The 12,507-nt window shown below is 41.2% G+C and overlaps 2 protein-coding genes across 2 annotated transcripts; one reads left to right on the forward strand and one right to left on the reverse strand.

The window, feature by feature from the left end:
- Positions 1–3: 3 nt before the first annotated feature.
- Positions 4–4,382, forward strand: tekt1 (tektin 1). The gene is made up of 7 exons (XM_036537831.1): positions 4–282; positions 606–771; positions 917–1,045; positions 2,457–2,600; positions 3,168–3,393; positions 3,687–3,883; positions 4,223–4,382. The coding sequence occupies exons 1-7, from the start codon at positions 93–95 to the stop codon at positions 4,380–4,382; spliced, it is 1,212 nt and encodes a 403-aa protein (XP_036393724.1). The 5' UTR covers positions 4–92.
- A 2,046-nt stretch (positions 4,383–6,428) lies between these two features.
- LOC118783503 (XIAP-associated factor 1-like) lies at positions 6,429–12,259 on the reverse strand. Its single transcript, XM_036537405.1, has 8 exons — positions 12,208–12,259; positions 11,462–11,597; positions 10,752–10,808; positions 10,086–10,320; positions 9,611–9,666; positions 9,300–9,518; positions 8,846–8,924; positions 6,429–7,076 (listed from the first exon to the last, which is right to left on the reverse strand). Exons 1-7 carry the CDS (start codon positions 12,243–12,245, stop codon positions 8,877–8,879), a joined length of 789 nt encoding a protein of 262 aa, XP_036393298.1. The 5' UTR covers positions 12,246–12,259; the 3' UTR covers positions 6,429–7,076; positions 8,846–8,876.
- Positions 12,260–12,507: the final 248 nt, after the last annotated feature.

Consider the following 12,507-nt stretch of genomic DNA (forward strand, 5'->3'; position numbering starts at 1 on the left):
TGAGGCATACAAACACAGTCCTTGCCTTATAGGCTACAAAACTGTCAGATTATAAACCATAAGAACCAGATACCAAATACATTAAGCGGAGAATGACTGAAGTGAAAGAGGTGCCATCCAAGTTTCTACCCCCGGAATGGTGGCTGACAAATCAGATACACTATGAGAGTGCGGAGATGGAGCGTGCGCGGTCTGAGCGTCTTATCGCAGAGAGCCAGGCGCTGGTGGAAGAAAGTGACAAGGCAGCACAACGCATGCAACAGGATGTTAAAAAGAAGCTGGGTAAGATGGCAAAAAAAAAAAAAAACAATTTATACAATGAAACTGAGGTGGTGATATTTCTACTATAAACATCTTGTTTGGCTACTGAGTTATGAATCTTTTTAACACTGTTTTATTCTATTTGTTTGTTTGTGCCGTATAATCTATAGATTTATATTTCTCGTTGGGCTTAGTCTGCAGGTGATTGCTCTCTCCTATATAAATAACTTTCAGGTGTACATGAATAGATGGATGAAATAGATGGGGAGTGAGTAAGTGCCGGTTGTGAAGCCATAACCCTTCATCCTGACACCTGTTGTGCCAATCTCCCTCTCTGTGTCTAGAGCAGAGGATCCAGGACATCAAGTTCTGGAAGCAGGAGCTGAACAAGAAGCTGGGGGAGATGGTACAGGAGATTGATGTGCTACTGACCTTCAGGACCAGGGTTGAGAGGGCTCTAGAGAGCTGCTCGGAGCCCTTGCGAGTCACTCTGCAGTGTCTGGCTGAGAGGTGATTGACAGGCCAACCTCCCTAGATCCCAGCTGAACACAAATCTGTTCCATGCTTTTGCTTAGAACCACTCAGTTATAGTAGTTGCATAATGATAAGCTGCGCGTGGACAGAGCTGTTACTGAGAGCCTGTGTGCTTTTCCAGGGAGAAGCGTGTGGGGATTGACCTGGTGCACGATGAAGTTGAGAGGGAACTGATAAAGGAAAAGGAAGTGATTGAGGGAGTGACCTCACTGCTGAAACGCAGCCTGGAGCAGACCAATGAGCAGATCAGGTGAAACACACTGGGGATGCGGGATGGACTGCAAATATGAAATAGTATATATTAGGAATGTAACGATATACTGAATTTTGCAATATCGCGATAAAAAAATGTCTTGATACTGTTGTGGGACTGTGACAAAATCTACCAGGATATTACCTGGTTATTTTGCTAGTATAGCTATGTTCTACTGTCTCTCCTTGTCGAAAATTGTAATGTTTTTATTGTGCAACTTGTTTTGGGGGCGGTTTGTTCCTTAGGGTGGTCGGGCGACGCACCACCAAAGGTGGAAAGGGAGGGAATTTTTCTATCACATTCTATCACAGTGTTACACTAGCTGTGACTGTTCTAGACAGTTTGTCCTGCCTCTGAATATCATAGTCCAATCAGTGTCAAGTCGTGTTCTGTGGAGTAACGCCCCTTTTGGGCGATTTCAGTCTGGTTGCAAATCTCCCAGATTGCTCTGATAGACATGTTAAGGCATTTTTTTTGCAATGCAATCTGTATGGGTTCCGGGGGGGCTTGCACTAACATGCTTTTGTCATGCATAACTTGGTGTAGGGATCGCTGGGGCAGCCAGCAATCTTGTCACATTCAAGGTCAACATGGATAACGTTAACTCAACTCAGAGCAACTCGATTGTGTCATTAAGAGAAATACCGTTCAGTCATCGTAATAATCAGGATAAATTGGCAACTAAAGAATTAGGACCACCCAGACCAAATTTAAACATCAAGCAAGTATCTACAAAGGGGGGAAAATCGTATAACCAGGGATTTTTGCGGAGCTTGTATGAGCAGAAAACGTGGCTAGCAGGCCGCGAGGTAGCTAACACTTTGTTTGCAATGTGACAATGTCAAGTTAGCTAGCTGACTATTTTGCACAATGCAATGTGACAATGTCTAGTTAGCTAGCTGTTAATTTACCCATTGAACAGGTCACCTTAGCCATCATCACAACAATTGCCCCCCCCCCGAGAGAGATTTGGCGTTGCCGTTGAATTGTACATACATAGTTCAATCTTTCATTGCCAAAGACAATTCATGCCAATTTTTGCACATGCTTAGGTTATGGCTGGCTACTTTTATTTTATTATAATAAAGAAAGAAAGCAGAAGCACTTTAAGTTAAAAGGAAAAACAAATTTTATACGAATAAAAAATGCTGATTTATTATTTAATAAAGGACATTTTTTCAAGTCATCATTTTTCTTCGTTTCTTAATATCACAATAAATATCGTGTCATGGACTTTTTATCGTGGTATTATCGTACCGCGAGTTTTTGGTATCGTTACATCCCTAGTATATGTCATGCATTCTCTCACCCTTTTCCCGCACACCTGTAACCTTCAGTTATATAAATAAAATGTTTATTTGTCTTTCCTCACATCTGTACTCCCTGGTTCATTTGAGTGTGTTTCCAGACTGAACCGTTCTGTGAAGTACCACCTAGAGAATGACCTGCGGAACAAGTTCCAGACAGAGCAGATTGATGACTACTGCTCCATCCTCACCAGCACCTCTCCTAGCCTCTGCAAAGCTGAGGATAGGTACCACAGCACTGCAAGGTAAAGAGCGACAGCTAAATATGTCATTGTATTGGAGGAAAGTATTAAAAGACATTTGGGGTATGACAAAGGGCGTTGTCTTGCCTGAAGTGGTTTGCCAAGAAGGAGCTAAGTGCCCTTTTATGTTGCAAGATGAGCTACTTGAGCATACATAGACATGCGTGACGGTTTTCTGTTTGGAATGAATCCTGCTGAAACACAAAGCAACACGATGTTCTACCTACACACACGGCGGATTCACAACCTTTTTATCAACCTTTTTATTCCCAGTACATTTGTTTAACAATTTCAAATAATATCCAACACAAAGGAGAGAATGAACATGGTGATATATATATAAACCTGGTCATGCAGCACTTATAATATTGTTGACTCCTTATGATTTTTTGCTTGTGTTGTACTCTGCCTCACTTGTAAGTCACCTTGGATAAAAGTATCTGCCAGATGAATAAATGTAAATGTAAATGTAACAGCATAGTTTAGAAGCTATTAGAGGGAACCAATTATCTGTTCAACATTTTAGAATATATGATTTTCTTTAAACTTTTTTTCACTCTTTTTTTCCAGTACCACTGTGACCCCAAAGGAGTGGGAAACATTCTGCAACATGAACATCACAAAGGCTGAGCAAGAGAAGAACAACTCCCTGTCGCTTAGAGTCCTACTGGACAGCCTGTTAGAGCAGACTGCCACAGATATGCTCAGACAGAATCAGACTGTAGGGGCTGCACTGGAGCTGCACATTCAGGACACAAAGAACGCCAAGGAGCAGCTGGAAGACCACTTGGTAAAGGTATGCAGACAGATGCTCAGTCACTGAAAAACCGGCATGTTTGCAAATGTGCACAGACAACTATACGAATGATTGGACAACACCTATATACCACTTTGATATCATCAGTACCGGTCCCTGATATTTTTTGTATGTTTGCTCATGATTAGATAATGTTTTATGTGTTAAAGTTGTTCGCCAGAACATTATTGGTAATAAATTCTTCCCTAAGCGTTTGTATCATTACAGAGTACACTATCATCACCATTTTCAGTAATTAATATTAAAGTTATTAGTTGCCTGTTCTCTCTCAGGTGCTATCAGAAATTTCAAGCCAGGAGAGCAACCTGGCATCTCTACGATTGGCCATTGAAGCCAAGCAGGGGCCCCTCCAAGTTGCACAGACCCGACTGGCGGCTCGCAGTCAGAGGCCTAACGCCGAGCTCTGCCACGACCCTGCACACGTGCAGCTGTTAGCAGAGGTCCAGGAGCTCTCTGATCAGATCAAGAGGTGAGTGCAAAGACAGGGGAACACTAACACAAAAGCCTGCCTGTCCGTTCTTCGTCGTTTTCTGAAGGCGTGGCATCTGACCCCCTGCACCCCTCTCTCTGTTCCTCCTCCCCTTCCTCCTTCACTCGAATTATTTTACACTTTTTTCATATTGCGTACTTTTCCCTGTCTGTGCCTCGCATACGTCCTCATCTCGCTCCCATTCCGTTCGTTCTTCTGTTCCATTTATTCCCACACTGTGTGGAATGTGTGCACTCCACTCTGTCTTCCATGCTCTCATTGCAACCATACTGGCTTTCTTCCACCCACCTTCTTATTGCCTCCATTCTCTTCTCCAAGGCTCACTGCGAGCCTGTCCCAGGCGGAGATGGAGCTTCGAGCCCTGACCCGGACCCAGTTGTCCCTGGAGGAGCACATCCAGGTCAAGTCACACTCCCTCTACATCGGCGAGGTCATCTGCAGGCAGCTCCGCCAGCCCGTCGTCATTCACAAATTTTGAGTTGAACCCAGTCGTGGATTTGACATCACTCTCCGTTCTAAGATTTACTTGGTCATGAATTGCACATCACTTGTATTGACTCAGTCATGAATTGTTCATCACTCCCCATTCTGTGGTGAACCCAGTCATGTATCTTACTCAGACAGAGCATACAAATGAATCATGAATGTTAAAATAAAAAAGAGCACCTACATTTTCACTTTGTTGTTTTTAATACATGTCAGGTTTTTAAAGCGGGACTAAAATCAGTTTTCCAGCAACGTTTAAATCAGTGACCCATCTCTTTGCTGTCACTAATTCCATTTAGCTTCACCTGCAGCTGAGAAACTATGAGTAGCACATTTGTGTGTATGCCATGTATTTATGCCTGTGTGTGAGTATGTAGACTCACTGGTGTATGAGTGCACTATGCACCTGTCTCCCCATGGTCTAATTGCACCATATTGTGTTGGTCTTTCTCCCTGCTTCAAAGCTACTTTCCTGCCAATCTCGCTCCCTGGTCTATTCTGCAGTGGGATGAACCTTGTAAACCCAGATTCCAGTAACATTTCTTGTAATCAAAGGAAGGGGGTCAACCATGTCTTAGATTGGTGGTGCCTGAGCTGTTTCTGTAGCAGCTTCTAGCTGTTTCTGTAGCAGCTTGTGCAACAAGCCATCATTGGAAATGACTCAAGCGTTTGGTTAGAGCTGATAGGTACACAACCTTACACAACATAAGCAGCTTATTCCTCATTCACTGACTGAGCTTCTAGACAGCAAGGGAAGAGTGACAGTTGGCTGTGAAGCCAGCCAAATACTTAACACATGAAAAAGGTTATTTTAAAACACCGGAATGGAAATGTACATTATTATAAATAAATAGGACAGGTTGAAAAGGCATACATAAATGGTACAATATGGTCCATGGACACAGACACAGATAGAGACATAATACAGGGATACTGACACACCTCCAGATCTGAGTCCTTGCTCCCCTCTTATTTCACCAGCTCTCATTTATATCACCTGGTGTCTGTGGCCAATCACTTTTTAACATTTTAGCATTTAACCAACTATCCAAAGCCTTTACAAATACATTCCCATGCATCCAAACTGACTGAGGTGAAATTGATGAAAAAAAAGCTTAATTATTGCAAAGTTTTTAATCATTTGAAACCTAGGGCCCTGAACACACACAAACACATATTCATATAATAAAAACAGGAAGGGAAATGAAGGTCTTCCCATAGACACTCAAGTTTTTTGTATTTGACGTAGCGCTCAAGCAGAAACATAAAGAAACAAGATGACAACAGCAGGCCTGCAGAACAGCACAGAAACAACAGAGTGAACCCGTGTCTCACCTACAAGCAGTTCCTGTACCAGAACAGTAGGTTGGTGAACACCAGTGGGTAGTAATTTTGAAATAGGAGAGGTAAAAGAAGTCACATATATAAAATGCTAATTGTCCTGTTTGCTGAACAAGTAATTGTTACTCTAAATGAGTATTTATATAAGGACAACATATGAACTGTTTATATGGTTGAAATGAAAAGGAATATAGATGGATTTATATGGATGAAAATTTTAATTATATATATATATATATATATATATATATATATATATATATATATATATATATATATATATAAAAGGATGTGGTTAAAGACCTGACAGCCTCCTTGGTATGATAAAACTGATGCAGTATATCTCAGAAACTATTTTTTATAATACAAATAAATGCAAAATACACAAGAACAATGCAAACTGATTAAATCAGGTATAAAGGGAACATCTCCAGGCCCAGTTCTGGTAGCAGTTAAAAGTGTTCAACCTACATGCACAGATTTGGGGCGCACTGTTCCAGCTGGGACTGGGCATCTTCCCCAGAACACCAGAGGGTCCCTGTGAAACCCTGGCCCAAAACTCCAGGGTCTCTACCAGGTTATCAGATACTGCATTTCAGCATGAAGGAGAAGAGGCCTCAATTTGTTTGTGACCTGCAGTCAGGCAAGGTGGCTGTAGACATTGTAGCATTGCACTCGGGGAAGACGTCAACCGGGATCAAAGGCTGGAGAATCAGTCAAGAAGGAGATGATATTGTTACATCATTATGCCATCTAATGCCTCCAGGCCCTTGGGCAGGTTAATCCTGATTCAGTATCAGTGTAAGTATAAATAAACAAAGGGACAGAGAACAGCAAGGTGCACATCATGGTCTTTGGCTTGCTGTTTATTTACAGGGCAAGGAGGACAATGCACACACTCAAAGGATTTAATAAGAGTTCTCTGACAGAAAACACACAGATTCATAAAGGTAGCCCAAAAAAAACAAGAGCCCTAGGTAAGGAAACTGTTGCTTCTGCAGATATTTTGTTTTTCACTTTACCACAGTCACTAACTTGCATGTGGTGACTCCTTTTTTCATTCTTCCTCCTCAGCCTCTCTCTCCTCAGCAACCAGTGGTGGCATTTTTATATTTTTATAAATGGTGTATACATTGATCATTTCTGTAAACACGAATCCCAAGAGGTGGACTACCTGTATGTCATTTATGCCTCATATCCAAAGTTATATTAATCTAAAGTCCATTATTTAGCTTAAGTCTGTTTGGACATATTATTTGTCTCATGTCCTACTGTTAGAGCTCCCATACACTGCTATGTCCAGGTCCACTGTCTTCTGCAAATCCATCTGATGAACACGGGCTCCCTGAAATATTAAGGAATAAACTCAAATAAATGTATTGCAAATATTCATGCAGAAGTTTCTGAATGTAATTGTTTCATCTGACATTGTGTAATATGTCAAGAATATAAAAAATAATTGCATGTAGGGGTGGTGCCAGATTAATTTTGTACTATGCATGTGTTTAGCTGATGTTCAATTAACCCATTTGACCTATAGTACATGTATCCAGACATTCAAGGCAAAAATTTAGTTCCCTCTGCCATGAAGTTCAAATGGATATACCAGCATAACAACAGTGGATTCACCAAAATCTACAAAGAAATCATTATTAATCATTACTTTACCAACTAAATACAATTTTTGTAGATGCAGCCACAGTATGAAAGCTGAACAATGAACACAAATGGTTAATTGCATGATTTCAGGAATTTGCACAGTGCTGTCCATACAATATATTTTTTTTACTTACAGGAACAAATAACGTTGCATAACAGGACAAATGTATGTTTTTTTTCTGATTACTTTTAAAAATGTTTTTTGATCACAGTACCATTGAATGCAGCAATTTCTCATTGCTGCGACTCCAGAAAACATGCTGGTCACATATAGGCACACCTTTAAGTGGCCTTGTAAATAATAGGTAAAGTTCAACAAACACAAATCCATTGTGACATTGATTTTTGCAAGCTCGGTTGAAGACTCTGAAACTGTATCTGTCAGGCAAGTGTAAATTTAAAGGCTAAAGTTGGAAGTCTGCAGTCGGAAGTAAACTGGTATCTTCAGGACAAATGTACCATTCAATGTTGCTTCAACAGCATTCATGGTCACATTGTAAGGAAGAAGCCTTTTTTAAGGTAAACCACAGCAAGAGGAGCCTTTAAGCAGACAAACTACATCTGAATGACAAGTGGAACTTGTGGTCAGACGAAAAGAAAATGGAGCTTTTTGGACATGCTCATCAGTGTTATATTTGGAACAAAATATGAAGCTTATGTTGGGAGAAACCCATGCCCGCTGTGATGTATCTGAAGAACCTATAGCAATACTACTGGGATGAATAGCAAGAATGTAACCTCAGAAGTTACAGAACTTCAAGGCACTACAGGAAGCATTTTCTCAGTGTAATCCATGGCGGAGAATCCATGTTCTGTGCAATGCTACCAGAATGCTACAGTGCAACAAAACTAGAATTCTAGCTGCAATCCTCTGCTGTACCTGTTCATGGTCAATGGTATTTACACATTCCACAATGATACAGTCCCATTACACATTCCACAAAGATATAGTCCCATAACTACTGATGAGTTAACGCTGACTGGCAGAGTTCTCAATGATGATAACCCAGCAAACCATAGGCGTGCAAAATATTGCTGTGAGGCACTGTACAGCAGAAAGCCAAAGAACCCCAAATGACCCAAATCCACCCTACCCCAGTAGGACAAAGCAAATTATATCCTAGTTAGCACAGACTTGACGAAGTGATTATAAAGGCCAACCAGCACTCTGGGGGAAGCCATTACTGCACCAACTACAGAATAGAACATTCTCTCTCGAGTGTGTGTGAAAACAGCTCCAACAGTTATGGCATTGTTGCACAGGACATATATGTGAAAGGGTTCATTAATCTACTTTTAATGTTCCAGAACTGCTCTTTATTTCCTGCTGACCTTTTACGAGGCACTTGCAGAGAACAGGACACACGTTAAAATGAGATATCTAGACAGTCCTCATACAGTCCCCACATATGCTTGTATTACAGAAGCCAAGTATCAAATCAGAAGAAATACAACCTGCACCATCTTTCTTGTTTGATCTTCCTGGTCACTCTACCAGAGTGTTTTTCCAATTTCCAACTGCCCGACATTTAACCTAAAAAGGAAAAGAAGCGTGAATCAAATTGCCTGTTCTACACATTTTGCAAATCATATTCCATTTGGAGTCTAAAATTAATTTAGTCAGAAAATTTGAACATGCAGAAAATTTGAACACGCAGACAACTTATTTTCAATCTAATATTCTCACACAGAAAGTAAGGCATGACAAAATTCCCACTGATCTACTGATGTGTTGGTGGTCAGCAAAATATTCATCCATTTAAATTCAGAGGTGAATACAAAAGGTAGCCATTTTGCCCCATTAAAGCAGACCATCTTAAAGATATTTAATCCTTCTAAGGAGCTGTATGTAAAGGCCGCAGAGCTGTTCCCCATGAGTATCTGTCAATGTGATATACTGTGGGCCAACCTCATGCTTCTGCAGCACAAACAGAGGGAGGGCCAGATGACAGTAGGGACAGGTGCTGATCTCATTCACATCCTCCACGTCTCTGTCATGCGTAGGTCCTCTGTTACGCAGGAAGGACCTAGACTGGAAAAAGCTGGCCACATCCACATTGGGTTCCAGGTCCTTTTCATCATGGACACCTCCGCCGCCGAAAGAGAACGATGAAGAATTACAGACCAGCTGGGAAAAACATGGAAAGAGAGAGATATTCAAGGACCAAACTAAGGGTACTATTATAAACTGCATAATTTGTACTTTGTCATTTCTGTTACCTGGTGTCCCTTCAGCTGGTATAGAGGGAAAGACTTCATGCAGTTAAAGCACAGCTCTGAAACATGAAACACATGGGCCAGGATCAGACTGCCACCCTGAGTTTGAGTAGATAATGGGACTGACTGAGTTTTACAGCATATTTCACTATTGGAAGCATTACTCTACCCTATAGGTACGTCCCACACATGCACTGACTACACTGTTTGAATCAATTTCTTCTTTTGTTTTGCTTTGACCCTGAGGCCTCCTCATTGCTGTTTGGATTGAAGTGAATTTGGATGCAATCTCATACAGCCATATGATAAATGCCCAGATTTGGATAATTTGTTGTTTCATCCTTATTTTCTTCTTCTGCCACTCTTCCTGCTGCATTATATCATCACAAATGCTTACCCGTGTCTAATTAACTTCTCCTCACGCTATTCAGCCACAACTGTATACAGATGTTTGCATACGTTGGGACGGCCTACTCACCGCGTGTGTGGGCTGCTGTGCTCTTCTTGTCTTTCTGAGGCGAGGCGCCCTCCGCTGGTGTGGGGGAGCAGAGCAGGGCGTGGGCCTCCTGATCCCGCAGCCTGATGTAGCGGCTGCAGTCCCCGCAGCGCTCCGTCCGGCTGCCGCAGGCCTCGGTGTGCTCCGCCAGGCTTTTCCAAGGCAGCTCCAGCTGGCAGTAGTCGCAGCTCTTCAGCCTGTCCTCACACTCCTCTGCCTGTCAGCGGGTGGGAGGGAAGGAAAAAGCAAGGGATAAAGGGATAAAGTCAGATCAGGAGGTAGGCTGATGGTAGGAAAAGAGGCAGACATACTGTGCAGAAAAACTGTGAGTCCTTGCTGTCACTTTTCTCTCATCAAAACGGATTCTCAGAAGGTCTGCATGCACACAGTCTATGTAACATTGCAAAGGTTTGAGATATGCATCAAGATTCTCTGATTTAAGTGCCCAATCCACAGACTGGCATAAATAAAATATTCAGTGTTTGTAGGGACAGTAGTCAGTTGAAATAACTCATCTTTAATCATTAATTTGTTGGCAGCAGTGGAAGTATTATATTCTTATCTGACTTGCTAAGCAGTTTCCCAGATTTAGGAAAAAAGGGTGTGAGATATGAAAAGCCTGTTCCGTTATCCGATAAGCTCTCTTACCTCATGGTCCTGCAGCTTGCAGCTTTCCACCTTTTTCTTGCACTTGCCACACCTCACCTGTAGATATATAAAGGGACAAATAAAGGGACATCACTATTTCCTTATCTCCTGCAGTCATTGTCCCCACGCAATAACATGTGTATGCATATACAGTACCAGTCAGTACAGTCAAGAGTGGAGACACCTACTCACAGAAGGGTTTTTCTTTATTTTTACTGGTTCCCACATTTTAGAATAATTGTAAAGACATCAAAACTATGAAATAACAGATTTATCTTATTTTAGTTTCTTCAAAGTAGCTAAAAAGATTTTTTTTAATTATTTTTTTTGAAAGAAATTCATACATAGGCATCAACTCTACTATTTATATTTGTCGAACAAACAAATTTCAAGCATTTAAGTCTTTAGATAAAAATGTCTTTGAATGTGTGTTTCCATCTTAATCAGGTGTGTCCAGACTTTTGATCGGTACTGTATTTGTTTAAAATTGCATAAAACAGCTTCCACCTTTCAAATGTTTTATCATTTATCACAGGCTTGTGTTAATTTGCTGCTTAAAGACCTCTGGAATGTACATCTCTTCATCATCAAATACTACTTCCATGACATTTTGAGGATCGCTTCATTTGAGTCATGAGTCCATGGAAAGGTTTATTTACTTTTAAATACAATTCATCCCTCGGCTCTGAAAACATCCATCCGTGACTGACCTGGCTGTGCTGGTCAATTCTGTGCTGCTCCAGCTCCTCCCTGGGAACCGACTCCTCACAGTCAGGGCACACACACAGAAACCTTCGGCAGTGCAGCTCGTGTAACCCGAAGTTGGACTGAGCCACTTCCTTGTTACTGTGTGTGTGTGTGTGTGTGTGTGTGTGTGTGTGCGTGTGTTTACGTATGTGTATGTGCATATGAGTTTTATGGGGTATGGGCAGTGTGTAAGGCAAAGAGGGAAAGAAGATTAAAACAGTTGTTGAGCATTCAAGGGAATATTTCTGGCACCATTGTTTGAGAGAATTTCTTCCTCACCAAACTGGTTTAAAGTTTAACCTGTTTGTTCCACTTGATCTATTTCTGAACTGTCCTGTGACAGTGAATCAGCAGTGACTGTGCTTTAAAAATAAAACTGATTCTAGTGTGCTGTATGGAAAGGTACACCCCCAGCTAGTACATTTGTTCCTGTAATTACTCCCATGCCAGAATGTTTTTTTTTTGTCCGTACTATTAATCTAGCCAATTACAACATCTCACTGCAGCAGTGTTTAAAGACGGAAAAGATAAACAAATCGAGGAACTGAAAGAACAATCAACATCTTCAGTTACAGCATTTCCTGCTAGTGAAGTGATCATTCAAACTGACAGATCACACAGACAAGCTTGTCTGACTTTCACACAATCAACTCATATTAAAAAAGATAAAGTTACTGTTTAGTTCATTTAATGTGGAAAAATATCTTACCAGTGGCTGCAGACTTTGCTCTCCTCCTCGTCTGCCATGGCTGACGACTGAGAACCGCTGTCTGTCAGGGTGTTTTTTTGTTTTTTTTTTACTTTCAATTCTCCGAAACAGAAAGTGAAAGTGGAGACTACGTAATGCACTTCACTGGCTCATCTGCAATTTTGTTATGAATTCTAAGCAGAGGGGGTGATGGGTCTGTCTGTGTGTATTGCTAAGCTGGTTTAAAGAAAAAAAAGTGTAATAATGGATGTGCAATTCACCCTAAGCAAGATAGTCATTTTCACCTATAGACCGCTGTGT

Source organism: Megalops cyprinoides, chromosome 9, assembly GCF_013368585.1.
Source record: "Megalops cyprinoides isolate fMegCyp1 chromosome 9, fMegCyp1.pri, whole genome shotgun sequence".
NCBI lineage: Eukaryota > Metazoa > Chordata > Actinopteri > Elopiformes > Megalopidae > Megalops > Megalops cyprinoides.

Bases quoted from the DNA above. Each gene is read 5' to 3' on its own strand.
- tekt1 (XM_036537831.1), top strand. From the start codon at position 93: ATGACTGAAGTGAAAGAGGTGCCATCCAAGTTTCTACCCCCGGAATGG. The intron at 1,046-2,456 runs GTGAAACACACT...GTGTGTTTCCAG, and splicing joins CAGACCAATGAGCAGATCAG to ACTGAACCGTTCTGTGAAGT. The intron at 2,601-3,167 runs GTAAAGAGCGAC...CTTTTTTTCCAG, and splicing joins AGGTACCACAGCACTGCAAG to TACCACTGTGACCCCAAAGG.
- LOC118783503 (XM_036537405.1), bottom strand. From the start codon at position 12,245: ATGGCAGACGAGGAGGAGAGCAAAGTCTGCAGCCACTG. The intron at 11,598-12,207 runs GTAAGATATTTT...ACACACACACAG, and splicing joins AGCAAAGTCTGCAGCCACTG to TAACAAGGAAGTGGCTCAGT. The intron at 9,519-9,610 runs GTAACAGAAATG...TGTTTTTCCCAG, and splicing joins ACCAGCTGAAGGGACACCAG to CTGGTCTGTAATTCTTCATC.